General features: G+C 42.0%; 1 protein-coding gene across 1 annotated transcript; it reads right to left on the bottom strand.

Moving 5' to 3' along the window:
* LOC139581341 (diacylglycerol kinase theta-like) lies at window positions 1-27,044 on the bottom strand. Its single transcript, XM_071410986.1, has 23 exons — window positions 25,836-27,044; window positions 24,113-24,192; window positions 23,795-23,894; window positions 19,255-19,340; window positions 15,725-15,850; window positions 15,491-15,644; window positions 11,918-11,992; window positions 8,849-8,949; window positions 7,824-8,038; window positions 7,554-7,644; window positions 7,295-7,349; window positions 7,086-7,147; window positions 6,768-6,918; window positions 6,539-6,577; window positions 5,860-5,975; window positions 5,564-5,715; window positions 4,971-5,119; window positions 4,660-4,838; window positions 4,414-4,514; window positions 3,993-4,139; window positions 3,675-3,786; window positions 3,336-3,488; window positions 1-3,197 (listed from the first exon to the last, which is right to left on the bottom strand). The coding sequence occupies exons 1-23, from the start codon at window positions 26,056-26,058 to the stop codon at window positions 3,096-3,098; spliced, it is 2,769 nt and encodes a 922-aa protein (XP_071267087.1). The 5' UTR covers window positions 26,059-27,044; the 3' UTR covers window positions 1-3,095.
* Window positions 27,045-27,973: the final 929 nt, after the last annotated feature.

Below are 27,973 nucleotides of genomic sequence, written 5' to 3'. Positions count from 1 at the left end.
TGAGATGTCCCGTTTCTTGATTTTATTTTAACTGGACACAATTGTTACACAGTATCTTTTCATACATCTTTCGTTATTTTCACATATATCTTTAGATTTAGTTTTTTAAACATCAGAGTAACCAAACTTAACACCTAAAAGCATCTGTAAAACAATACATTTAGTGCAATTTACAGTTCAAACTAAAAACAGCTTTTGTCTGCAAAAATATACATATTTATTCATTTAGCTTTTAACTCCCATTGAAACTTGGTAAAAACGTAAAATACCTTCTATTACGGCAAATCAAATAAAAACACAGAATTGACAACATAAGTCATCTATAGGCACATTAGCTCAAAATGGTCTAAAAATGCCTAGATGAAGATATTCAATCACTGCACCAGCAGGAGTGGACCACACATCATGTTAAACACGTTGACGCACAGGTAATACCACCAAGGTTCTAGAAGCACTTGAATGAGGCACCACGTGGAGTTTAGGTCTAATGACACCACAGAACGACACTTTGGCCTGAAGTTTCATCGCACAGCAACAGGCACAAATGATGCAGAAGCTGTAAACTTACTACGGTATACACATAAGCGACATTCAACACAAAACAGTACCTTGGGCATTGACGCAATGCTGTTATGGAGTTTTCAGTGCGGCAACATTGAGGAGAAATACAATTTTTATTAAAATAATGGCACTTTTTAGGGCAAACACAAAAATGTTATGATTGATAGCCATCAAACTGTGTGCTGATGCATTTGCCAGCAATCAGTCATCACTTCTTCCATGTCTTTTCAAATCATCCGTTAGTGTGGACATTCTTCAGTCTTATGAGAAGGGTTAAAGGGGCATTCCTATTGGAGCATTATCTTTGGAGTGGATTGCTTTTGGTGATGGAGTTATGGTGTGACTAAAGCATTACAGCAATGGTTGTAAAAGACTGTCTATCCCAATGAGCACTGCAGAACAGAGCTGACCATTGACACCAGACAGATACCAAAGATACTTATTGATCTAAAACTAATCCTTGTCTTTACATACTGTATACACAGAAACACTTTATGCCTCTAAATGGAATAAACATGGACAATCTCATATTAGAGCTAAACAGCTAAAAACATCACCATGTTTACTCCCGTTTTTCTTTTACACAGGCTGTTGACTATACATGCATTTCACAACACAATAACTGTGTCCCCTCAGTCTAAAATGGGTTCATGTCCTTGTCATAAGTCTCTATGGTATATGGTGAGTACCTATCCAATCCTTTCATTTACTAGTGTTCAGGAAGGAGAGGAGACAAGGAAAGGAAGCCATTACGATGATTGGAACATGGCCAATGAGGAACCACAGGTGAAATCACCACAGTGGGTGTGTCTACTGGGCCATGAGGACCGAACTGTCTAGGACCCTATTCATTCAAGCCCAGTTAGCTGTCAATGCACCTTGGAAATACTGTGCTTTCACAAATACTTTCACACTGCATAAAAGGACTGCAGATTCTGACTCAACCACAACACCAGCTTACCAGCTTTGATTGAATAAGGCCCGAAGCTGCTAGTGGAGTGAAAGATTCAAACGTTTTGCTACACACTAGCACCAAGTCACAAAAGTGAGTCAACGACATCACATGTGCTGGAGTGTAAAAAATGAGATCCTCCTTCAAATGAAGGAGTCATTTCATGACTGCATTTCTTGTAAATTCTACATCACCAGGAATGCGGACGAAGTGCTGACAACAAGAGAACAAGCACTCAGGCGTACCATCTCTACTATGAATGAAACATGACCTCCAGGCAAATGACTGGAGAAATCCTACACAAGTCTCTCTAGTTTATAATGCAGATTTAGGATTGGCTGGTGATCTCCTCCCTGCATTCATTCCATCAGCTACAAAAAATGAGCAGCAACAAAGATATGTAAAACAACGAATGGAGTGCAACATTCATGATTCCATTCAAATCCAATGATACTTATGTTTGGAATACATTTGTGAGGCATTAAGTGAAGGTGAGTACTTATTCTGCAGCGAGGGTGACTGCTACAGAGACAGGTTATAAACAATAGGAGGAACTTGGCTACAGACGAGTCTGAATATTAAGATGGGAGTGTGTTTGTCTGTGCGGATGTGCATATTTCTGAGGCTACTGTCGTAAGTCTCCACTTGGAATATCGATTTTCCTCAAAGTATTACAACTGAATGAAACATGTACGTATTAAATAACATGCAATGTCTCACATGCACTTCCTAGAATTGTTATTGAATGGCCAGTGGGGTTTTAAGCAAATAGTGCAGTTTTTTTTTACTCTAATATACTACACGTAAGCATTTTGACTTTGGTAAGTTGTTTTACATTAATACTAGTACTTTGTAAAATCAAATACTAAACTATTTGTCAAGTACTAGACTGTTTGTCAAGTAGTAGAATATTTGCGAAGTACTAGCCTATTTGTCAAGTAGTAGCCTATTTGTCAAGTAGTAACCTATGTCAAGTAGTAACCTATTTGTCAAGTAGTAGATCATTTGTCAAGTAGTAGACTATTTGACGTTAATCCAGCAAGCAGCTTGATGTCTGAACTTTAAAAAAAGCAACAATTACACTTTATTTTACCGTCTGGTATTTACTTTGATATTACACGGTAACACAGTAATTACATGTTGTTTATAAACCCCTCTTGGTTTCTTGGGGACTCATTGTAACCACCTGGTACCAAATGCTATAGTACCAGATAATACCATGGCCAATTGTTACAATGTATTTGTCTCTGATAAATACCAGGCCATACCAACTCTGAAGGACTGCAAAAATAAAACAAACTAACAAATCAGACAGGAAGCTAATCTGAATGATCTTAACTGGGGCAACCGAACCCAACAGCTGTGAAATTGATAAGCAGTAAGATGAGAATGAGAGGGACTGCTAAATGCTTGTGATATCTCCTCCTTTATCAATGTAACACTCCAGTAGCTGACAGTGCTAGCTACGCAAACCATCTGAGAGCCTATGGGGCACATAGGCCACTGCCACAGCTGTTTAGAGCAGCCAACAGGCCACCATGCTCACATGGTGACACCAAGGAGCAGGTGTTGGGGGGGGACGTCAGTGTCCCCCATCGCTGGACGAAGGGCTTTCGGATCGCCTCTCTTTCAGGCTGGCAGGCTGCTTCTTCTGTTTGTGTTTGGACTTCCTCAGCATCCGTACCTGAACACAGCATCAAGGACATGATAACTTAACAGCGCTTGACTTTATAGATAGGTATGGGAGATTTGCATCCCTGGTGAAGGATACCACAGTAAAGTTGTAACTATTTGCCCCATTATAGTAGCAAAAAGCGGTTACCTTTGGGCCTGCTGCAGATATGATGATATTTCCAGGGGCCTGGATCCAGGGCTCTCCATCCACCTGCACAGGGATGGGCTTGGTCACTGTGATACGCACGTAGTTGCCCTGGGCAAGACGGATCCCAGAACGCATGCCACCCTGCACCTGGCCCTGGACCACACAACACAGATATATCTGTATACAAACCTCATTTGTGGTATCCTGATTTTAACGCTGTACACTGGAGAAAAGGTTCTAAAACACTGGGATCATTTTTAGTGCTGATCTCTCTCTTCTCTGTGGTATCAGGACATACGTGGTACTAAACAGAGTAAGGGCAGTAGGTGATGAACTCACCATGTGCACTACCCCGGTCACCCCCACCACCTCCAGCATGCCATCGTCAATGCGGGGTTTCCCGTAGCGCGAGTCACCCTCTGATCCCCACAGGTCTGCCCCAGAGCCCCAGCTGAACACACACACACACGCAGTTGTAAGTACTGACTGTGTTTCAGATCATTATGTACTTTTAGGTTTGTGTGAGTAAGGGGACCGTGTGTGAGGCCATTCCTCTTCATGAGCATGCATCTTGAAGTGAATGTCATGCGTCATGAGTGTCTGACTGTCAGCCGCGTGTAGGGTTTAACCCTGTGTGTTTTTGTGTGTATTTCCTACCTGGGGATGTTTAGGAAGATGAGGCCTTCTATGCTGGGCAGTTCTACTTCTTGTTTGTCCACCTGCAGTTTAAGGTCCTTGTGAAGGTTCCGTGTGTGGCTCAGCTTCTGCAGACCCGCCTTCAGGTACACACCTTTATTATGGAACCTACATACCAAAGGAGGTTGGTGGCACCTTAATTGGGGAGGATGGGCTAGTGGTAATGGCTGGGGCGGAATTAGTGGAACGGTATCAAATACATCAAACATGTTTTCCATGTGTTTGATGCCATTCCATTAGCTCCGTTACAGCCATTATTATGAGCCGTCCTCCCCTCACCAGCCTCCACTGCTACACATACACAACAAGGATAAGTCGTTTTGGGGATGTTCTCTTTATTGAGACATTTTAAAGCAACTTCTTACTGGAGGTGGTCTCCTACCTGCTGTTGAACTTTCCTGGTTCTTCTTCACGGGCATGGTGGAAGTCCAAACTGAGCTCAGCATCGATGCCCAGCCCAAAATAATTGTTCATCTGCACTATCTGCAACAAGGGAGACCACCAGTAAATTATTGACCACGACGACCAGCGCGCCCATGCATCAACTGAATAGATCTCTTGGCATTATATAGTTATGATTCAAATTATAGCTATTGCCATTGTTATATCTGCATTCATCTGATTGTACCTTTGGTGGTTCCAGGAAGCCGTTCTCCTTGCCGTCCTCTGTGACTTCCTGTGCATCCAGCAGGATGGTCCAGCGGTCCATCTGCACCTCCTCCGCCTCGTCTACAGACACAAGGATGTGGTGGGGGTCCTCTCCGCTGTAGCCCGCCCCCCAGCGCAGGATCCGCGCCAGGTCATTACCTGATGGAAGGCATTGGGGGGAGAAGATATTGGGGGGGGAAATAGTTGAAATAGTTCAACTACTGATGTCCGCTGATTAAAGCTAACCTACGCACACTACAGTGATCAGAAGAGAAGGGTGTGTCCTCTCACCTGTGCCCAGTGGGACAATACCAATGGGAGGCTCGGGACAGACCAGTTTGTGTCGGATGGCCTCCAGGACCCCCAGGACCCAGCCCACCGTCCCATCTCCCCCACACACCAAAACCCGGAAGCGGGGTACCTCTCTAAACGTGTGCAGTCTGTGGAGGATAGAAAAAAGAACATAATAAAAGAGATAAGATGTTTATTTCATTGGTTAGAATTATAGCTTAGTAAGCTAGTTAGATATATCTATCTCTTTCATTGGTTTAGAATTATAGCCTAGTAAGCAAGTTAGATATATCTATCTCTTTCATTGGTTTAGAATTATAGCCTAGTAAGCTAGTTAGATATATATATACATATCTCTTATATAAATAATAATGTTTCTATTATTTTCTACAACATATATATTTAAAGTCAATCATGTATTCGCTGGTTGGCAAAAAAAAATTGTGTCCGTGTCATGGCTAACAAACATATAGTCGAAAAACTCCTTCCAAAGACCTTATGGAAAAAACATTGCACAACACAGACCCCCCTTCTACAAACACAACAGCTCTGACATCACACTGCTGAATGAGGCTAACCACCATTTGTCTCACCCAGGCAACGGTCCCCCGTTGGTCATGTCAAACACTTGGTGGGGGTTGAGAAGCTTCCGGAAGCCATAGAGAAGCTCTTGGCCCTTCAGCCCGCCGCTCTTGGGGTTGACAAACACCAGCAGGGGCGAGCCACCTTTGGGCAACTTGTTGTGCTGCAGGGGAGTTACAACAGCAGCACTGTCAATGGAGTAAAGCAAGCCAGCTTCTTTAAAAAGTTCAGGTCACGTAAATGACACATTCATGACACATGACACATGGGATCTGGAATTGTTTGCTTCACATTGATGCAGCATTACCATGATCTCTGGTATGACTAGGGAGGTCAGCTGCTGGTTGCTGACAGACGTGTCTTTGGCTAACATGTAGATCCTCTCAGCCTCAGAGAAGCACGATATCTGCACCACTACTGCACCTACAACTCAGACAGACAAGCAAACCTCAGGATGTGATTTTGCATAACAAGCACTGTAAATAGGACCTCTCATATAGCCCAGACTGGCACACATTCAATGTTATGATGACATTTAGTGCTTTGGATGTATTGCATCAAACATTCTCCACAAATAAATGGTTTATTATAATGAAGACATCACAAGATAAATGGCTGTGGGCCATACATCAGGCTTGATATAAATGGCCCATTTAGCTCTAGGGAAGTGGCAGCTGCAGTGGGACACTCACAGTCAGTAAGAAAGAGGCTTATGTAACACTGAATGGGGCAGGATCCTGCTGCAGTGGCCTGCGGCAACAGAGGAGCGACTTGAGCAGTGTCAAGCAGGGACACACAGCTCAGAACAGACCGTCTGTTTCAGAGCCAACTAAAGCCTGTGTGTCCTGAATGGGGATGATGTGGAATGAGGGCACAGGGAGGGGGACAGGGAGGGGATTGTGGGGAGAAAAGAGTGGGATGAGATGGAGGGGGTTGGAAAAGGGAAGGTGGTGCTCCACTGGCTGTTTCCATGGCAACATACCCACCTTGGCTCCCGTAAACATGTGTGATGGTGACCAAGTGACCTAAGGAGCAGATTCACATTAGTTAGTTAACAACAGTCCTAATCACACTTCAATCAACTATAGTCCATTTCAAGGGAAATGTTCGGGAGGATTTCTGGGGTAAAGCGGAACAACACTGAATACTGTGGGATTCCTTCCCTTTTAATTCTAGAAAAGGAGCAGCATGGTGATGTGATGTGTGTAGACTCACTCTTGATAGCTAAGTGCTCCTGTAGCAGGTCGGTATATTCCTCCTTGCTCAGTTGTACAGGCAGTCCCTCTAGCAGCAGGTTGACCTGCACAACCTGCTTCCTGCTCTCCACTATGTAGAAACGGGTCTGGTTCATCTGCCTTAGGGAGATCTGTCAGAAACAAAAAGACACAGATAAACACACACGCCTGTTCATAAACACCTACACACACATACAGTGCATTCGGAAAGTAATCAGACCCCTTGACCTTTTCCACATTTTGTTACATTATGCACACCCAATCACCCATAAACAGGTCAGGTTAAAGTTCCTCATACCTTCCTTATCTCCTGCAGTTTGTACAGCAGCAGCTCCTGGCCTGTCAGCCCTTGTCTCTGAACTGAATGTGGAGAGAAAGAACACACCCCGTCAGTGAACTTTGATAAGATACAGTAATGAAGGCATATAAACAGAGTGTGACACTTGCTATGTAAAAACCCATCCTTGATGTATAGGTCTGCCACCTCCCTGTTTCCTGTTTCCTGACCTTGCTTACTGCCCATGTAAACCTCCACAAGGCTGAAGCTGGATGGGTCTTCGTCCTGGAGAAAAGAGCATCACCAAACAAGAGTATTGTTGAACGAGGGTTGTCATTAACAGATACGTTTATACAGTCAGAGGAATGGAGTCTCTAGTACAACCATTAATTGCAATTTCCGTGAACAATACTCGTGCCAAGGTATGTGCCAAGCTGCAGTTAAGGTGGACTGTGTGTGTTATGTTGGAGACCTGCTGGTAAGCTGTACCTGTCTTCCCAGTTGAGTGAGGACCTCCTTAATGACAGAATCCACTGTGCTGTTCTTGGAGATGGAGATGGATATGTACGCCACACCAACCCTGTAAACAGAGCCAGGCAGTAGAGATGGGAGATAGAGGTATGGTATAAGGGCAACTTTTACCATGGGAACAACTCATTAGGCATCAGCAAAGGATTTGTTCAAAAAGTAATGCACTTTTAGGGAATAGTCATTTGAGATTTGCCCAATGACTAAGTATTGTCCCCCTGCAGTACTCACTTGAGCCAGCCAGCATAAACCTTGAGGACCTCTGTGTCCTGGGGTTTGGCCCTTAGAAGCCACGCCTCCGGCACATTCTCCTTAAAGATGGCCTTTTCGTCAGGGGTGCCGTTACGGTTGAGGATGTCATTGCTGTGTAGAGCCTGCTGGCCGTTGTCTTGGAGCTCGTAGTCCAGCGAGTCATCTGAGATGTAGAAGGTCCTCAACGCTGACTCCTGCAGACAGGGATTAGATCAGTGATCATCCTCCTGGAGAGACCTACTGGGAGTGTAGGCTTTGAAACACCTGACCTGATTCTAATGACCAGTAGTACTTAAACACTTCGCAGAGACAGTGGTGGAAAAAGTACCCAATTCTCAGTAAAGTAAAGATACCTTAATAGAAAACAACTCAAGTAAAAGTCACCCATTAAAATACTACTTGAGTAAAAGTATAAAAGTATTTGGTATATACTTAAGTATCGAAAGCAAATGTAATTGCTAAAATATACTTAAGTATCAAAAGTAAAAGTATAAATCATTTCAAATTAAGCAAACCAGACAACATAATTTTCCTGTTTTTTTTAATTTACGGATAGCCAGGGGCACATTCCAACACTCAGACCTCATTTACAAACGAAGATTTAGTGAGTCCGCCAGTTAAGAGGCCGTGGGGATGACCAGGGATGTTCTCTTGATACAGGCGTGAAAAGTACATTATTTTCATTTGGATTGTAGTGAAGTAAAAGTAAATGTTGTCAAAATTATAAATAGTAAAGTACAGATATGAAGAAAAAAAAAGACTTAAGTAAAAATACTTTAAAGTATTACTTAAGTACTTAACACCACTGCTGACCAGCTGAACATCAGGACCTTGAATTAGGTGTGAGCGGAGCAGGGCTAAAGGCTGCATACACAGCAGATATCCAGGAAGGAGTGATGGGAGAAAAATAAATGCACTCTAAAAACAATTAATCACTTGATGCCAGAAAAAAAGCGGAAATAATCCAGTGTTAATCCAGTTTTAGGGAATGGGGAGAATCTCACCACCACTTCCTCATTCTTGGTTATCCGAGGAATGGAGACCAAACGGAAGTGGCTGCGCTTGACTGCATCGTCCCCATCAAACACCTTGAGAACCTGCTTCCCTGAAATTTGAAAAAAAATAACTCTTTAGACAAACGTGGGAAATTCTACATGTATGGACCTGTATAATTAGGATTAGAATAGATTACTAAACATTAGCAAATGCTGAACATTGGGAGCGTTAGGACCCGTTAGCTCAGTGTCATGCTCCAAATAGCACACACAGTTAAAGCAACACAAAATACAGTATCAGTCAAACGTTTGGACACACCTACACATTCAATGGTTTTTCTTTATTTGTACTATTTTCTACATTGTAGAATAATAGAGAAGACATTAAATACTATGAAATAATACATATGGAATCATGTAGTAAGCAAAAAAGTGTTATGTTAAACAAAACAGAATAGATTTTAAATTCTTCAAAGTAGCCACCCTTTGCCTTGATGACAGCTTTGCACACTCTTGGCATTCTCTCAACCAGCTTCACCTGGAATGCTTTTACAACAGTCTTGAAGGAGTTCCCACATATGCTGAGCACTTGTTGGCTACTTCTCCTTCGCTCTGCGGTCCAACTCATCCCAAACCATCTCAATTGGGTTGAGGTCGGGTGAATGTGGAGACCAGGTCATCTGATGCAGCACTCCATCACTCTCCTTCTTGGTCAAATTGCCCTTACACAGCGGTTGGAACCAAAAATCTCAAATATGGACTCATCAGACCAAAGGACAGATTTTTACTGGTCTAATGTTCATTGCTCGTGTTTCTTGGCCCAAGCAAGTCTCTTCTTATTATTGGTGTCCATTAGTAGTGGTTTCTTTGCAGCAATTCAACCATGAAGGTCTGATTCACGCAGTCTCCTCTGAACAGTTGATGTTTAGATGTGTCTGCTACTTGAACTGTGTGAAGCATTTATTTGGGCTGCAATCTGAGGTGCAGTTAACTCTAATGACCTTCTCCTCTGCAGCACAGGTAACTCTGGGTCTTCCTTTCCTGTGGTGGTCCTCATGAGAGTCAGTTTCATCATAGTGCTTGATGGTTTTTGCAACTGCACTTGAAGAAACGTTCAAAGTTCTTGAAATTTTCCGGATTGACTGAATTTCATGTCTTAAAGTAATGATGGAATGTCGTTTCTCTTTGCTTATTTGAGCTGAGCTGTTCTTGCCATAAAATAGACTTGGTCTTTTACCAAATATAGCTATCTTCTGTATACCATCCCTGCCTTGTCATAACACAACTGATTGGCTCAAACGCATTAAGAAGTAAAGAAATTCCACAAATTAACTTCTAACAAGGCACACCTGTTAATTGAAATACATTCTAGGTGTATAACCTCATGAAGCTGGTTGAGAGAATGCCAAGAGTGTGCAAAGATGTTATCAAGGCAAAGGGTGGCAACTTCCAAGAATCAAAAATATATTTAGATTTCTTTAACACTTTTTTGCTTACTACATGTTTCCATATGTGTTATTTCATAGTTTTGATGTCTTCACTATTATTCTGCAATGTAGAAAATAGTAAAAATATAGAAAAACCATGGAATGAGTACAGTTGAAGTCGGAAGTTTACATACACTTAGGTTGGAGTCATTGAATCTCGTTTTTCAACCACTCCACATATTTCTTGTTAACAAACTATAGTTTTGGCAAGTCGGTTAGGACATCTACTTTGTGCATGACACAAGTCATTTTTCCAACAATTGTTTACAGACAGATTATATGACTGTATCACAATTCCAGTGGGTCAGAAGTACACTAAGTTTACTGTGCCTTTAAACAGCTTGGAAAATTCCAGAAAATTATGTCATGGCTTTAGAAGCTTCTGATAGGCTAATTGACATCATTTGAGTCAATTGGAGGTCTAACTGTGGATGCATTTCAAGGCCTACTTTCAAACTCAGTGCCTCTTTGCTTGACACCATGGGTAAATCAAAAGAAATCAACCAAGACCTCAGAAAACAAATTGGAGACCTCCACAAGTCTGGTTCATCCATAAAAAAGCCAGACTACGGTTTGCAACTGCACATGGGGACAAAGATCGTACCTTTTGGAGAAATGTCCTCTGGACTGATGAAACAAAAACAGAACTGTTTGGCCATAATGACCATCGTTATGTTTGGAGGAAAAAGGGGGAGGCTTGCAAGCCGAAGAACACCTTCCCAACCGTGAAGCACAGGGGTGGCAGCATCATGTTGTGGGGGTGCTTTGCTGCAGGAGGGACTGGTGCACTTCACAAAATAGATGGCATCATGAGGGAGGAAAATGATGTGTCTATATTGAAGCAACATCTCAAGACAACAGTCAGGAAGTTAAAGCTTGGTCGCAAATGGGTCTTCCAAATGGACAATGACCCCAAGCATACTTCCAAAGTTGTGGCAAAATGGCTTAAGGGCAACAAAGTCAAGGTATTGGAGTGGCCATCACAAAGCCCTGACCTCAATCCTATAGAAAATTAGTGGGCAGAACTGAAAAAGCATGTGCGAGCAAGGGGGCCTACAAACCTGACTCAGTTACACCAGCTCTGTTAGGAGGAATGGGCCAAAATTCACCCAACTTATTGTGGGAAGCTTATGGAAGGCTACCCGAAACATTTGACCCAAGCTAAACAATTTAAAGGCAATGCTACCAAATACTAATTGAGTGTATGTAAACTTCTGACCCACTGGGAATGTGATGAAAGAAATAAAAGCTGAAAGAAATAATTCTCTACACTATTATTCTGACATTTCACATTCTTAAAATAAAGTGGTGATCCTAACTGACCTAAGATAGGGAATTCTTACTAGGATTAAATGTCAGAAATTGTGAAAAACTGAGTTTAAATGTATTTGGCTAAGGTGTATGTAAACTTCCGACTTCAACTGTAGGTGTGTCCAAACTTTTGACTGGTACTGTAACTTCTTACAGAAACGTTAGGGACTCTCTTATATAGTTGAAACATGGGAATAATCGTATAGGTTTTGATTTGACTTCAATGATCACAGGGAAACATCACTGGCCAAATACACGTGACAACTTATCCTGTATCTACCTGAATCCGCTGTGGTTGCCGGCTGGCTCTCCTTTGTAGTTGCTGGAATCTGGGTGTCAACTTCGTCCAAGTTATCTGATGAAGCAAAAGTTGAAGTACAGGTACGTGAAGTCAAACAATGAGGAAATAGAATGAACGTTGCATTTGTTTTCCCACAGTTTACACACGTGTGAAACATGGAATGCCTTTTTAATTTCAAAGTCAAGCACAGTTTATCGTTGCTCATCTTGCTTGACAAATGACTAGTGACATCTTGTCTGACCTAGAACAAGGGACCAACGACAAGTTGACACTTCCTCAAAGGCAGACGTCATTCCTAACAGCCTAGATGCCCAAGTAAGAATGTTTACAAAGGGACTGAAAAGTTGACTGTGTGGTATTGTCAGAGAATGAATTAGGCCTAGGTCTCACATTTTCAGAACGGAAACTCGGCCATTCAGTTACAGTGCCTTTGGAAAGTATTCAGACCCCTTGACTTTTTCCACATTGTTACATTACAGCCTATTCTAAAATGGATTAAATTGTTTTTTTCTCCCCTCATCAATCTACACACACTACCCCATAATGACAAAGCAAACAAAGAAATGTTTGCAAATTTACAAAAAAAAATTAGACTGAAATATCACATTTACATAAGTGATCAGACCCTTTACTCAGTAATTTATTGAAGCACTTTTGGCAGAGATTACAGCCTCGATCGAGTCTTGTTGGGTATGACGCTACAAGCTTGGCACACCTGTATTTGGAGATTCTTCTCTGCAGATCCTCTGAAGCTCTGTCAGGTTGGATGGGGATCGTTGCTGCACAGCTATTTTCAGGTCTCTCCAGAAATCGGGTTCAAGTCCGGGCTCTGGCTGGGCCTCTCAAACACATTCAGAGACTTGTTCCAAAGCCACTCCTACGTCATCTTGGCTGTGTTCTTAGGGTCGCTGTCCTGTTGGAAGGTGAACCTTAACCTGCTCAGACTGGGGCTTTCATCAAGGATCTCTCTGTGCTTTGCTCCGTTCATCTTTCCCTCGATCCTGACCAGTCTCCCAGTCCCTGCCGCTAAAAAACATCCCCACAGCATGATGCTGCCACCACCATGCTTCACTGTAGGGATGGTGCCAGGTTTCCTCCAGACGTGATGCTTGGCATTCAGGCCAAAGAGTTCAAGCTTGGTTTTATCAGACCAGAGAATCTTGTTTCGCATGGTCTGAGAGTCTTTAGGTGCCAACCGAAAGGTTGCTGGATCGAATCCCCGAGCTGACAAGGTAAGAATCTGTCGTTCTGCCCCTGAGCAAGGCAGTTAACCCACTCTTCCCCGGGCTCCGAAGACGTGGATGTCGATTATGGCAGCCCCCCGCACCTCTCTGATTCAGAGGGGTTGGGTTAAATGCGGAAGAAGCATTCAGTTATACAACTGACTAGGTATCCCTTTTCACATTTATTGATGAGTGGCTTCCGTCTGGCCACTCTACCATAAAGGCCTGATTGGTGGAGTGCTGCAGAGTTGGTTGTCCTTCTGGAAGGTTTTCCCATCTCCACAGAGGAACTCTGGAGCTCAGTCAGAGTGACCATCGGTTTCTTGGTGACCTCCCTGACCAAGGCCCTTCTCCCTTGATTGCTCAGTTCTCCCTCGATTGCTCAGTTTGGCCGGGCAGAAAGGTCTTGGAAGAGTCTTGGTGATTACAAACTTCTTCCATTTAAGAATGATGGAGGCCTATTTGTTCTTGGGGACCTTCAATGCTGCAGAAATGTTTTGGTACCCTTCCCCAGATCTGTACCTCAACACAATCCTGTCTCGGAGTTCTACAGATAACTCCGTCGACCTCATGGCTTGGTTTTTGCTCTGACATGCACTGTCAACTGTGGGACCTTATATAGACAGGTGTGTGCCTTTCCAAATCATGTCCAATCAATTGAATTTACCACAGGTGGACTCCAAGTTGTAGAAACATCTCAAGGATGATCAATGGAAACAGGATTCAATTTCGAGTCTCATAGCAAAGGGTCTGAATACTGATGTAAATAAGGTATCTGTTTTTATTTTTAATGAATTTTCATAACTTTCGAAATACCCGTTTTTGCTTTGTTGTTATTGGGTATTGTGTGTAGATTGATGAGGATTTTTTAATTTATTTAAGCCATTTTAGAACAAGGCTGTAACGTAACAAAATGTGGAAAAAGTCAAGGGGTCTTAATACTTTCCAAATGCACTGTTTATCTTATTACTTTCTTAATTTACTGTGTATATTTACAATGTGTATATTTGTGTGCACACTGTCTATATTCGTTTGAATGGTAATGTCTGAGTGTGAAACAGTTGCTTAGAGGATGTAGCTTTAGGTATGGGGGTGGGGAGGGTTAATGGATGGTGGAGACCAATGTTCCCTCCAAAAAAAAAATCAGCACTGAGCAAATTTCAGGTCTGCTGAGCGCAAAGTTGAACATTGTGAAAATTCTGTGCAACTTCCAGCGCGCGTTTACTGTTAACACTGAGGCTGTACCCGCTTTAAGTTACAGTTTTAACAGTGGTCCAGTAGGCTACTGTGGCTATTTGGTCATAATGTAGGCCTACCAGAGTGGCCTACCATCAAAACAGTAGAGAAAATATATTCCACAACATTTTAACATTGAAATAGCTGTTTTATCGTTCAGCTTACAGTAGCAGCCAATGTGTGGTGTTCAATGTAGGCCTACATTCCATGAGACTTTGGCAAAATACATGCAGGGCTTGACAATAACCTGTTTATACACTTGTCCTTCAGATAAGGAGGTGACTGAACATTTTGTTGTGTTGTGTGATGCAAGAAACCACTTTACAAAATAAAATGCATCATTATTCCCATACCATTATTAATCCGACAAATTATGCTACCCTCTACCTATTAGCTCCTTTGCTTATTCAAGCCTGTCTGTCTTAAAAATACAACACTAGCCCTTTAAGACAAACAAAAATCTCTTTACCTGACTCGCTTTCAAAGATGTCTAGAAATGTACACATTTTGTGCTCTTGTAGAACTATGAAATGTCTTGCATAGTTTGTTTTGTTTCGGTATGTTGCATTGAAAGCCGCTAATATTGCGTTGATTCGATCATAATTGCCACAGTAAAGGGAAACGTTGATAGTGTTAGCAGGGAAAACTCTAGAACAGTGGCCACCAAACTTTTATGAGTCAAAACGCAAGCCGAGAATGACCGCTCAGATTATTATTATTATTTTTTTTAAACATGACTTAAAAAACGTAAGCCTATGCAACATTAACCAATTAAAAACAGTACTGTAGCAATGAGGTTTGTGCAGTAAGCCTTAGGCCCAATACATTATCACCACATATCGGCTTTGCCAATGCATTGTTTAAAAATAATTATATGAAACAATTTGAGGTCGGGTGTATGATCACACCGGTAATAGATCAGTTCTTGCATTACTTGTGAAGCACAGCTGAGTGAGCATACATTTAAGTGATCAACTAGGAAGGCCTTGGAGATCGACCGGTCGATTGCGACGACCGGTTGGTGACCACTGCTCTACAAAGTTGAGTGAAGTTCACAGCTTAGAGGGAACATTGGTGGAGACCACCAGCTTACCCAGGTCATTCTGGCAGCTCTCAGAGATGCGGTAGCAGTGCATCTTGCTGAAGTTCCGCGAGCATATTCGGACGCAAGCGGGGTGAAGGAGCATGCTACGTAGACGTCCTAGGCCACACTCTGGAGGCACAATGACATAACAGGCAGCGTGTGTCTGCAAAGGATGAAACAAACGCATTATTAACTATAGTTCTTCTTTAGTGTCGGTACTTTTGTTGTCGTTTTGAGGCTTACCGTCATACCACACCACTCACACCGCATCCCCGCCAGGACGTCCGAGGAGCCACAGGTGCGTCGGCAGACCTCACAGCGTGCACCTGAGGGGATGTTTCCCTCCCGCCAGTGGTGGTGAAGCGTATCCTAGGACAAGAAGAGAGAAAAGGAGATGGAGAGAGAGGTGGTTCAAAAAGCAATAAGTGAGTTAGTCACCACATCGGAATACACTCATTATCCTGCTGGATTTGCTTTAATGTAGATCTGGCTGGACCAAACATATTTGATATTGCTCAGCACAGCAGTAATTTCTCTCACATCGTTTCAGTGTGCTTGCTCATGGAACTCTTTGGCTCAAGATGATTCCTCCCCTGACCGAGGCAGATTATCAGTGTTAAGATAATCAAAGGTTAGTGATTCATTTTATCTCTATTTCTGCTTTTTGTGACTGCTATATTTCGCTGGAAAAATGGCTGTGCTTATTGTGGTTTGGTGGTGACCTAACATAATCGTTTGTAGTGCTTTCGCTGAAAAGCATATTTGAAACCGGACACTTTGGTGGGATTAACAACAATATTACCTTTTAAAATGATATAAGACATGTATGTTTGAGGAATTTTAATTATGAGATTTCTGTTTTGAATTTGGCGCCCTGCACTTTCACTGGCTGTTGTCATATCGATCCCGGTAGCGGGATGCAGCCATAAGAAGTTAATCAGATGACACTCATAGGACTTCATGTTACACAATACATGCATGTTTTGTTTGATAAAGTTCATATTTATATCAAAATATCTGAGTTTACATTGGCGCGTTACATTCACTAGTTCCAAAAACATCAAGTGATTTTGCATAGCCACATCGTTTCAACAGAAATACTCATCATAAATGTAGATGATAATACAAGTTATACACATGGAATTATAGATATAGCTCTCCTTAATGCAACCGCTTTGTCAGATTTCAAAAAGACTTTACAGAAAAAGCAACCCATGCAATAATCTGAGACGGCGCTCAGAAATATAATAAAATTAGCTGCCATTTTGGAGTCAACAGAAACCAGAAAATACATGATAAATGTTTCCTTACCTTTGATGAACTTCATCAGAATGCAGTCCTAGGAATCCCAGGTCCACAATAAATGCTTGATTTGTTCGATAATGTCCGTTATTTATGTCCAATTAGCTACTTTGGTTAGCGCGTTTGGTAAACAATTCCAAAGTCACAAAGCGCGTCCACTATAACGTGACGAAATGTCCAAAAGTTCCGTAACAGTCAGTAGAAACATGTCAAACGATGTACTGAATCAATCTTTAGAATGTTGTTAACATACATCTTGAATAACGTTCCAACCGGAGAATTAGATTGACTTCAGTTGAGCGATGGAACGGAGCTGCCTATCACGTGAACGCGCATGGTCAAAGCATGGTCAGCTCGTGGCAGTGGTGACTAATTCCTGTCTCCTTCGGCCCGCCTTCACATTAGAGTCATCAGATATAGTTCTATTGACTGTTGACATCTAGTGGAAGCCGTAGGAAGTGAAAACTCATCAATATCTCGCTGTAATTTTAATGAGAGCTTGGTTGAAAATCTGCCACCTCAGAAAAAATCCAAACAGGAAGTGGAACTTCAGGTTTTTGCCTGCCATATGAGTTCTGTTATACTCACAGACATAATTCAAACAGTTTTAGAAACTTCAGAGTGTTTTCTATCCAATATTAATAATAATATGCATATATTAGCAACTGGGACTGAGGAGCAGGCAGTTTACTATGGGCACCTCTGTGCACCTTTCATCCAAGCTACTCAATACTGCCCCTGCAGCCATAAGAAGTTAAAGCTACAATCTGTAACTTAAATTTCGCCTCAAAAGTGCTACCCTTGCACTAGTCTTCTGTTTTGCCTCTTTACCTACTGAGAATATTGTACCTTTCCAGCAAACTGTGAACATTCCCAGAACATTCCCTAAGTTTCCCATTAAGTTTTTTCGAACATTAGAATGATAACATTCCCAAATATTTTTGCGAAGAAATTAAATATCCTTGGAATGTTCTTCTAACATTCATTAAAATGTGTATTAACTACCATATAACATTCACCGAAGGTTGTCGTTAGGTTGCCAGGGATTGTATTAACACAATGTTCCGGTGAAAGCAATAGAAAAGGTTCTAAGAAAACATTACAGGAATGTTCTGCTAATGTTGATGGAGATGTTATTAAATACAAGCAAGGAATGTTTTCTAAACATTCTTCAGCAATCATGCCTGGATTCAATTAAATTGGTTCTGAGAAAACATTACTGGGATGTACTGCTAACATTAATGGAGATGTCATCCGATACACCTACCAAACTTTAAAAGCATTTTTAAGCCTCGAATACACTACAAGTTGTCATTTCCTGCAACAGGGTGGTCAAATTAAGATCCTGTATAGGCCTAACAATTAATGATGCGTATTGATAACAAACCGCCCAGCAAACCGGAAACATTCCCAGAACATTAGCTAACATTCCCATTAAGTTGTAGTTAGAGTTTGAGCTAACATACCAGGTTTCCTCCAGACGTGACGCTTTCAGGCCAAAGAGTTCAATCTTGGTTTCATCAGACCAGAGAATATTGTTTCTCATGGTCTGAGAGTCCTTTTGGCCATCTCCAAGTGGGCTGTCTTGTGCCTTTTATAGATGAGTGGCTTCCGTCTGGCCACTACCATAAAAGCTTGATGGGTGGAGTGCTGCAGAGATGGTGGTCCTTCTGAAATGTTCTCCCATCTCCACAGAGGAACTCTGGAGCTCTGTCAGAATGACCATCGGGTTCTTGGTCACCTCCCTGACCAAGGCCCTTCTCCCCCGATTGCTCAGTTTGGCTGGGCGGCCAGCTCTAAGAAGAGTCTTGGTGGTTCCAAACTTCTTCCATTTAAGAATGATGGAGGCCACTGTGTTCTCTGGGAACCTTTAAAGAACTCAGAACGGCTGTTCTGTTAACATTCTTGCAACATCAAAGGATGTTTTGTGCACCCTGATACAAACATTATATGAATGTCAGCACAACTGATCAGTTTTAGTGTTTTGGGAACCTCTCTCTTGTCATATCCCCACAATGTTCCCACAACCTAAAGACAATTTTAAACATACAAATGTATTTTTGGGAACATTCTTGCAACATCAGGCAAATGTTTTTTTAACCTATTAGACACATTGTAATCATCAGCACAACTGGATAGTTGTTTGTGTTTTTGGAACATATATTTTGTGATGGCCCCACAATGTTCCCACCAGACTGCTCCTACAACCTAATAAAACATTCTGGGAACATTTAAAGAATAGACTAAATGTGTTCTGGGAATGTTCTTGCAACGTCAGGCAAATGTTTTATACAAACATTGTATAATCATCAGCACAACTGGACCGTTTTTGCGTTATGAGAACATTTGCCGCAACTTAATAAATGTTCTGGGAACTTTCAAAAGAACCACTTTTGGTTTGCTGGATTAACTTTAAATGAAAAAGGTGTGAACACAATGCACCTTTAAGACAGAAGGTGTGGAATACTTACAAAGTCCTGACTCCCATCCTGATGGCAGAGACGACAGTCACCACAGCTGAATGCAGCACATTCCGAGTGGGCATGCAGCTCACAAACTGAAACCGAAAACAGAGGATATATTACTTTTGTCAAAGTCACTACTATGACTGATGGACCAGCTCCCAGTTAGATTTCCCCCAAGGAAGTTTACAGTGTGAATCTCATTATTCAAAAATGTATGCACTCACTACTGTAAGTTGCTCTGGATAAGAGCGTCTGCTAAATGACTAAAATGTAAAAGTACATTCCCCTACTACTGCAGTTTCGATTTGAGATAACATGTTTCATATGAGGTGACAGTACAGAATGTTACCTTTTATTTTAGGGTCTTTTCATACATATCTGATTTACTGTTTAGAAATGAAAACACTTTATATATCTTTATAGACAAATTCACTTATAGTGTATTAAAGTAATCAAAAGTTGAGTATTTAGTCCCATATTTCTAGCATGCAATGACTACATCAAGCTTGTGACTTTACAAACTCGTTGGATGCATTTGCAGTTTGTTTTGGATGTATTTTGGGTTATGTTTTGCCCCATAGGAACTGAATGGTGAATGATGGCTTGAGTCATTTTCTTTCTAAGTGAGTAGATAAGATGTTTCTGAACACTTCTAAATCAATCCTGATATTGCCATGATTAAGAAAAATCATGAATAATGACGAGTGAGAAAGTTACAGAGGCTACAACAAAGCATGCTAACCTCTCACCATTACCTATGATGGGGGAGATAAAACATTTTTGGGAGGTATATGATCTTCAACTCTCTAACTTTCTCACTCAGGCCTTCCGAGTGGCGCAGTGGTCTGAGGCACTGATTCGTAGTGCTTGAGGTGTCACTACAGCCCCGGGTTTGATCCCAGGCTGTGTTACAGCCGGCCGTGACCGGGAGACCCATGCTGCGGCGCACAATTGGCCCAGCGTCGCTCGGGTTAGGGGAGGGTTTGGCCGGCCGGGATTTCCTCGTCTCATCACGCTCTAGCGACTCCTTGTGGCGGGCCGGGCACCTGCAAGCTGACTTCCGATCGCCAGGTGGACGGTGTTTCCTCCAACACATTGGTGCGGCTGGCTTCTGGGTTAAGCAAGCAGTGTGTCAAGAAGCAGTGCGGCTTGGCAGGGTCGTGTTTCGGAGGACGCATGGCTCTCGACCCGTCGCCTGTTGTGGAGTTGCAGCAATGGGACAAGACTGTAACTACCAATTTGATATCACGAGAATGGGTTTTGAGCCCAACCGGTTCAGTTTAGTATTTTTTGTTGCCTGTTTTGCATTTTATTTTTTGCATTCATTGATGACACATATCAGCTTGCAAATAATGTAAAAAATAATTAGAATAGACTTAATAAAGCCGCATACAAACATGGTCTCTTTCTTGAGTAAGGCAGCTCCAAAATGTAGGTGTTTCAGCCCAGCTCAGTGCTTTCTGTGGTGGTGGGGCAGCCAGCGAAAATACAGAGCGTAGGGGTTGGTAATCTTCTCTAGTTGGGGCGTGATTGGCTCAGTGTTCTGTCACTCATGGGGACACTACTTCACCAGAGAACCTACAGGCAGTTCAAGCCCCCTTGGGTGCTGCCATAGATTTACATTAGAAGTCCCTGTCCAAGAAGCCTTAAGGCCATTGGCCACAGATTAAATTACGTCAAATCACATTATATCTACCATAGCTTTGATTGATTGATCATGTCAACATCATACTTTCACAATCTTATCTAGCTAGCTAGACAAGCAGTCATCATCATGAATAACGTTGACAATTTATAGGCAAATCCTTTTCAATCCTTGTCATATGAAGAGAAATTATAGATAAATCGTATCGGTGCTCATTGGCCATAAACATTACACAACAAGTCGGAAATCGGAAATTCAACAATGAGTGGTTTGGAAGAAATCAAAGGCTAACTGCAAGCGTTGCAAAACAATCACTATTTTACTTCCCCTGCCAGCTATTTGGTGGAGAGGATGTGTGGTCCAAGTCTGGGTTTGAGGAGTTAAAACATCTCTCTGAAAGGGTCTCTTTTCCCAGCTTAAAATGATAAACATTCACATTGGTCATGCTGTCAGTCCAGCATGACTTATGTCGCGTTCAAAACAACTGTAAACTTGGAACTGGGAAATCTCATACTTCATTGCTTCACTCTGGGAAAAAAACAAGCTCTGACTGGGAAAACACATTTTGAACGGTCATCCAACTCTGAATTCCATGTAGGGAACTCGGGCCTCTTTGTAGAGCTCCGACCTGAAAAATCACTGATGTCATGATTCAACCTTGTTTTTTTCCAGAGTTCTCAGTTGTCTTGAAAGCACCATAAATCCAGAAAATGCCAGACTGTGACAAAGTTTGATGACAAAGTCTGCCCACCAGAAGGACCGCCGCACCACGTTCAAGTGAGCACAGCACAACAACGGTGAGTCCAAAAATGTCTTGTATGCTGCTGCATAAATGATGTAAAATGCCAGGGAGATATGTATACTGTAGATAAGAAAGTAATACTCATGACCAATGATGTTACATGCTGACCAGACCGGACACGTCGCATGCGCGAGCGTCGCAAAATACATTTAGAAATCCATGTTATTCAATTATTGCACCCACACTGCTCACGCGCGTCAGCGATGCCAAGGGCTAAAATAGAACTTTCTATTTCTGACGCAGATCCCATCTCCTCATTGGTTTATAGAAGCAGGTACCCACGTGCCATTTCCTCATTGGTTATACCCACATGGGTGATTGAAAGACGAAATGTCAGCCGGTTTGGGTTGCGTGTAAGTGTATGTTGTGTGGTAAGCTGTTAGTAGCCCATGTGCCTAACCCTAATCATTTGGTCCCTTTTCCCCTCATAATTTAGCCTAATGTTGTGATTTGGTGGTGCACCTGTAGCCTATAGCCTGTTTTAGAGAAAAGTCACCATTGAATATTGTAAGAGCTTTCATTGTCTGCTTATATGCCCCCATTATTTATCCTATGTTCTTAGGGTACACAGGGAGAATGCTGTAAGACCGGCCCATGTTCTGAATTCTGTCGCGAAATGTGCTGAACAAATAGTTATATCGACTACTCGCTCATTAATGTCTTAATCGAAATTATGGCTTGACTCTTATCCGGTCATCGTGCCCTTATGCCATAGTTTGTACATCTCAGTTGTTTCATTGCTTATTGTCACGCCCTGACCTTAGAGAACCTTTTTATTTCTCTCTTTGGTTAGGTCAGGGTGTGATGTGGGTGGGCATTCTAGTTCTTTGTTGGCCAGGTATGGTTCCCAATCAGAGGCAGCTGTCTATCTTTGTCTCTGATTGGGAATCATACTTAGGCAGCCTTTTCCCCACCTGTGTTTTTGGGTAATTATTTATTTTCTGTGAGTGTTTGTGTGCTCCACGTTTGCGTCACGTTCGGTTTCTGTTTACCTGTTTTTTTGTGAAGGTTTCACTACGATTAAAAAATATGTGGAATTACATGCACACTGCGCCTTGGCTCATTTATGACAGGGAGTTTGAAGATAGACCTATATAAGTGTCACGTTCACTATCTCATTAGTATTTTATTCATCATTTTAGGCAATGTTGGAATAATTTCATTGTTTTGCTTACTTTGTGTATTATAATTAGCTCATGTGCTTTTCTTAAGGAGGAGGGGATACTATATAATGTTGTTGGGTCTGTAACCATGTTTGCCAGTGACAGTCTCTTCCCATTCAAATATTGTTTTTTCAACAAAGAGTTCTGTAATATACCCATGTAATTCCAGTTGATTTTGCGAGGGTTGTTTTGTTTGCACAATGTGCTTTGCTGGCATGCATCTAAAAAAAGAAAAGTTGAATTTGCCCCACCAAGATTTACATGCTAGAATCACCACTGGGTAGCATCCACATTCAGGTAAATGTGTTCACAAACATCTCTTCTTACTAGCAATAAAAATGACACAATACATTATTCTCCATTCACTTCCTATTGGACCAAACCATGCGAAACACAACCAAACAAGCTGTAAATGCATTCAACCAGTTTATAGCGTTACAAGCTTGATGCAGACATTGTGTGCAAGGTACATGTGACCAAATACTAAACTTTTGACTACCTTAAATACACTACAAGTGAAATGTGTCCAAATACTTATGACATCTTCAAATAGTGGACTAAATATATTAAGTGCTTTAAATTCTAAACTGTAAATCAGATATGTATGAAGGTGACATCCTGTACTGTCGCCTCGTATGAAACATTTGATTTCAAATCCAAAATGCTGGAGTATAGAGCCATATGTAATATTTTAGCATCACTCTCTAAATACATATGGAGGGGAGTGTATATAAAATCTACTTTGGGTGTGTACACTTGTGTTTAATGTCCAATGTAGCCTATGTACACATACGTTGAGGTTTAGCTTCCATATGCAACATCATGACCTGCACACTTCTACTAAGTAAACATGCAACACTTTGGTCATACGTTGCAAGTACATTGTGCCATTGGTCGCATATACACTGGCTGTTGTGAAAGCTCTTGAAAACCAACCTTCACAGCGAATGGCTGTGTTTCCCTCCAGATGTTTTCGACACACACAGCAGAATCTCTTTTTCTGCCCTGCTGGACCAAAGCAATGGGCGACAGGGACCTGGAGTTCACAAATGGACAAAAAAGGAATATGCACACTTCTACGAAGTAAACATGCAACACTTTGGTCATACGTTGCAAGTACATTGTGCCATTGGTCGCATATACACTGTCTGTTGTGAAAGCTCTTGAAACCATGCCAAAGGATTGTCGGACTAGCATGTACTAACCACAATCACAAGCAGCGATAGAGCAGTTTAACTTTGTGCTGTCACTCACCCGCACCAGCGTCGGGGCCATACATGAACACGCAGTCCTCACAGTCTTCAGGCACTTCTCATGGCACATAAAGTTACATACTAGGGGTGGGAGGAGACACCAGAGTCAGTCAACTAGTCAATTCATCCTTGGAGCATCAGTAACAAGGCTATCCAAAGTCCCATTCATTTCTTGTAATGAGATTTTGGTTGAGCAATACATTAGTGGTACACTGTCTATAAACTACCTTTGTATTGGCTAATGTCTTGTAAATGCATTAGTAATGCCTTCACCCAGTAATGCATTATAATATTTGCTAAGCATTCGTAATAGTCTTTATAGATTGGAAATTCTACGGTAACCAAGTGACACTGAGACTCCGATTTTTTACTTTCAATTGTATGCCAAACAAAAACAAATAATGAATTACTCAATAAAAAATAAAAAAAATACATTAAATGTGTTTTTGTATAGTGTCATATGAAAATTGTTAAAAGTGTTCCTTGTGTATAGAGTTGTATTCTTTGTTTAACTTTGCAATCATCGTTGTTGTTTTTAAGTGAAAATGATTCTCGGTGTCTGATTCTCGGTGTCAACCAGATGCACACAGTTGTGGCAGTCATGATGCATTACAATAGACCTACTCTAGAAAGTGCTACTGGAACTGGTTCCTGACAAGGTTACGGCTCGGGTATATATGTTGAAAGGAGCAGTGGTTCGTCACAACCCACTGGGAACACACTGCTTGAGCCAGGCCATAAGCAGCCCCATAGACCTACTGAGATATTATGGGCTTCGGCTAGATGGCACAGTAACAACTGTTCTAATAAGACAAGCTGTCTAACAACAAGAGTGCATGGTCGCATCCACCTTCACCGGGGCGACATACAGTTTATGCTTCACATTTGACACATTAGCAAATAGGCTGTTACAGCATTTAAGAAGGCACATAAGTCTAATCTAGCACCACTGTAGCATTATAAACATTTCTTATGCCATGTCTAGGGTGTTTAGCTTTTTTTTGCTCTCGAGCATCCAGTCCCCTGTTGCCATGCCGACCAGTTAAAGTGTATCACGATTTGACTGCAGCTAATTGCGCAACAGAGACTTTGCATTTCCCCTCGTTCGCTCTGCCTGGTAACACTGGGTGCTGTCCATCAGTCTTATGCTATTATGCAGTGCTGCTGTGCTGTCCCCATGCTTCAGTGTAAGGCTAGGCATTGCTTCGTATATGTTTCTACACATGTTCATGGGAGGTACATTTTCAGATGTCAACCATGATGGACATCATGGAGTAAAGGAGAGGGACTTTACTGGATTGACATTCATCGATAGCATCCTAATGCCAGTCTGTGCATGATAATGGCATTAGTCTACTAGCTGCAGTTTAACATTTTTACACACACACACATGTATTGGACACAGCGACAAGGCCTCTTTCACACACACACACACACACACACATACATACATACATACATACATACACACACACACACAATGTTACTACACACATACATACAGCTCTTCCTCTCGCCTACGACACGCACATGCCATAATGTACATGGCGACAATATCTAGACAAGTTTAGAACCTATAAGCATTACGTCAACCAAAATGCTTCAGTTTGTGAATTCCCCAACGTCAAGCACATTTTACATTTCAGTTGAACCGTTTCAACTCAACTGCTCTGGTCAAGCGAAGAAACAAAAACAAATGTCACGTCTCGTGTAAACCAACCTACCTTCACAAATGAATCCGATAAGACCCCATATGAAATCACTGCAGTTGTGGCAGAACGTTGGTTTGGTGAGAGTCACTTTCCTAAAACAATGTCCGGGTGCACTGACATGGTACCTTGAGCGAGACCCAGGGGATTGTTGTGCCTTTTTCCTCCCGGACATGGGGCTTGCGCTTGGGCTTTCCATGATGGAATTCTCATTCTTCGTTCGAGTGCTGTTTGCCATCGTATCTGTGCACCACAAGGGTCGTGTATAATGAAAACGTAGCTAGGGTGTTTGAGCGAAAATATGTTTCCGCTGCCAAGCGGCAAAACCAGCGAGCTCCAGCTACGTTATGCCCAACCGCCGTGTCATTACACTTTGGAGCCAGTGGTGCCAACTGCTGCTGGAGCTATAGCGGTCATGAAGTTAGCTAACAACAATAGACATGGCAGTTAGCTACCAGCATTGCAAAAAATTAAAATGATCCAGTCTTGAATGATCCAGAAAGATGGTTAATTGACAAAACACTCAGTCTTGTGGCTCGTCACCAGGAAACATGAAAAAGAAGCTTACTAGCTAACTTAACGTTAGCAAAACGGTAAATTTGCTCGCAAAAAAAATTAAAGGCAAGCAAGTTGAGAAAATCCATCAAAGCAACAAGTGACAATCTAACTAATTAGCGATTTAAATTGCTAACTAAATTGGTTGTTTTTATCCTGCTCCGTTTTTCTTATGCAGCTTTTACACATCAGCTGCTAGCTACTTCCGCCCGCAGTTTTCATAGTTGTGCAGCGGTTTTCATCCGCCCTCACAAGGTTGGCCCTCACAGCGCCCAGACATGATGAGTGAGTGACCAGCATCAGAGAATATTCAACGCAAATGAAGCACAGCACAAACAGAAAAGTCCTTGCTGGGCTCCTGCAGCCATCTCGACCATAACGCGCCAGCGACCCTATTGCTCTAATAACTCATTGTGCAGTTCTCTAGATTATAAAAATGACAATTTCTACAATGCAATAAACTCTTGGCTGTTATTCACTAGCCTACTTGTATTGCCCATAATCTTTTGGCATGCGGCATTTCACCTACCACCGGTCACCAGTATTGTAATGACCTGACTAGATTAAAAAGGAACAATTGTCCAGACAGAGAATTGAGTTTACGAATTTACGGTTTATTAACCCAACTTCACACAGGCTACTGTTTGGCCGTAGCCTACGCCAAATAAATGAAGGATACCCTATAAAACAACCGTGACCTTCTCTTGTGAAGGCCAGCCATAAGAGAGAGAACAATAGCTAAACCTGGTCTTAACGTCCAACGCTCCAATGCGCAACCCCCCCCCCCCCCACCCCGCCAACCACCAGGATGCCCGGCATCAGAACATTCCAAGCCGTGATTGGCAGATAGCAGGTTGATTGGCATGGTGGACCCCGCAAACACTGGGTAATGGTAAGTACAAAACAACCAACTAATAGCATAACACGTAACACACAGCTGTCAGTGCGGGTTGCTACAGTATTATACTTATCCGTGGTCAAACGAATTGGTGGAAACCTGACAGCTTTAAACCTATCAACTCAAAAGTAAAGTGCTTCATGATAAACCCCAATGGTCCTCTTTCTGCCTTTCTTATTGTCCCTGGCATTCAATTCATCAGTCAACCAACTCTTGGACATAGGCTGGTTATTTGTATTTTGTACCTTAATTTAACTAGGCAGTTTAACAGTTAAGAACAAATTCTTATTTTCAATGACGGCCTAGGAACAGTGGATTAACTGCCTTGTTCAGGGGCAGAACGACAGATTTTACCTTGTCAGCTCGGGGATTCGATCGGAGATTCGACCTTTTGGTGACAAGTCCAACGCTATAACCACTAGGCTACCTGCTGCCACCTAGTGGTATTTAGGTGAAAATACATGTGACAATTCACATTACATGAACACAGTGAAATTTATCAACCTTGGCCTGAAATTTATGTCACTGGGGATAGCTAAGAGCATGCAGATCAAGAAGTGGAAATCCAGGGCCCAGGTTTAAAACATCTAATGCGGATCAAAATCATCATGTGGTGTTAGATTCTGCTCCTTTAGATGTAGTCCCTCATTTTTGGATGTAGTTTTTAGAGAACTGAATCAAATCTGTTAATGTATAACAT

Source organism: Salvelinus alpinus, chromosome 7 (genome assembly GCF_045679555.1).
Source record: "Salvelinus alpinus chromosome 7, SLU_Salpinus.1, whole genome shotgun sequence".
Lineage (NCBI taxonomy): Eukaryota > Metazoa > Chordata > Actinopteri > Salmoniformes > Salmonidae > Salvelinus > Salvelinus alpinus.
This window is presented reverse-complemented; position numbering and strand designations above follow the sequence as displayed.

What these genes read in the sequence shown, in the direction of transcription:
- LOC139581341 (XM_071410986.1), bottom strand. Translation starts at nt 26,058, where the DNA reads ATGGCAAACAGCACTCGAACGAAGAATGAGAATTCCATCATGGAAAGC. An exon ending in CACAGCCATTCGCTGTGAAG is followed by an intron (nt 19,341 to 23,794) that starts GTTGGTTTTCAA and finishes TTTCGGTTTCAG; the next exon opens with TTTGTGAGCTGCATGCCCAC. An exon ending in GTTTATGCTGGCTGGCTCAA is followed by an intron (nt 7,645 to 7,823) that starts GTGAGTACTGCA and finishes CTCTGTTTACAG; the next exon opens with GGTTGGTGTGGCGTACATAT.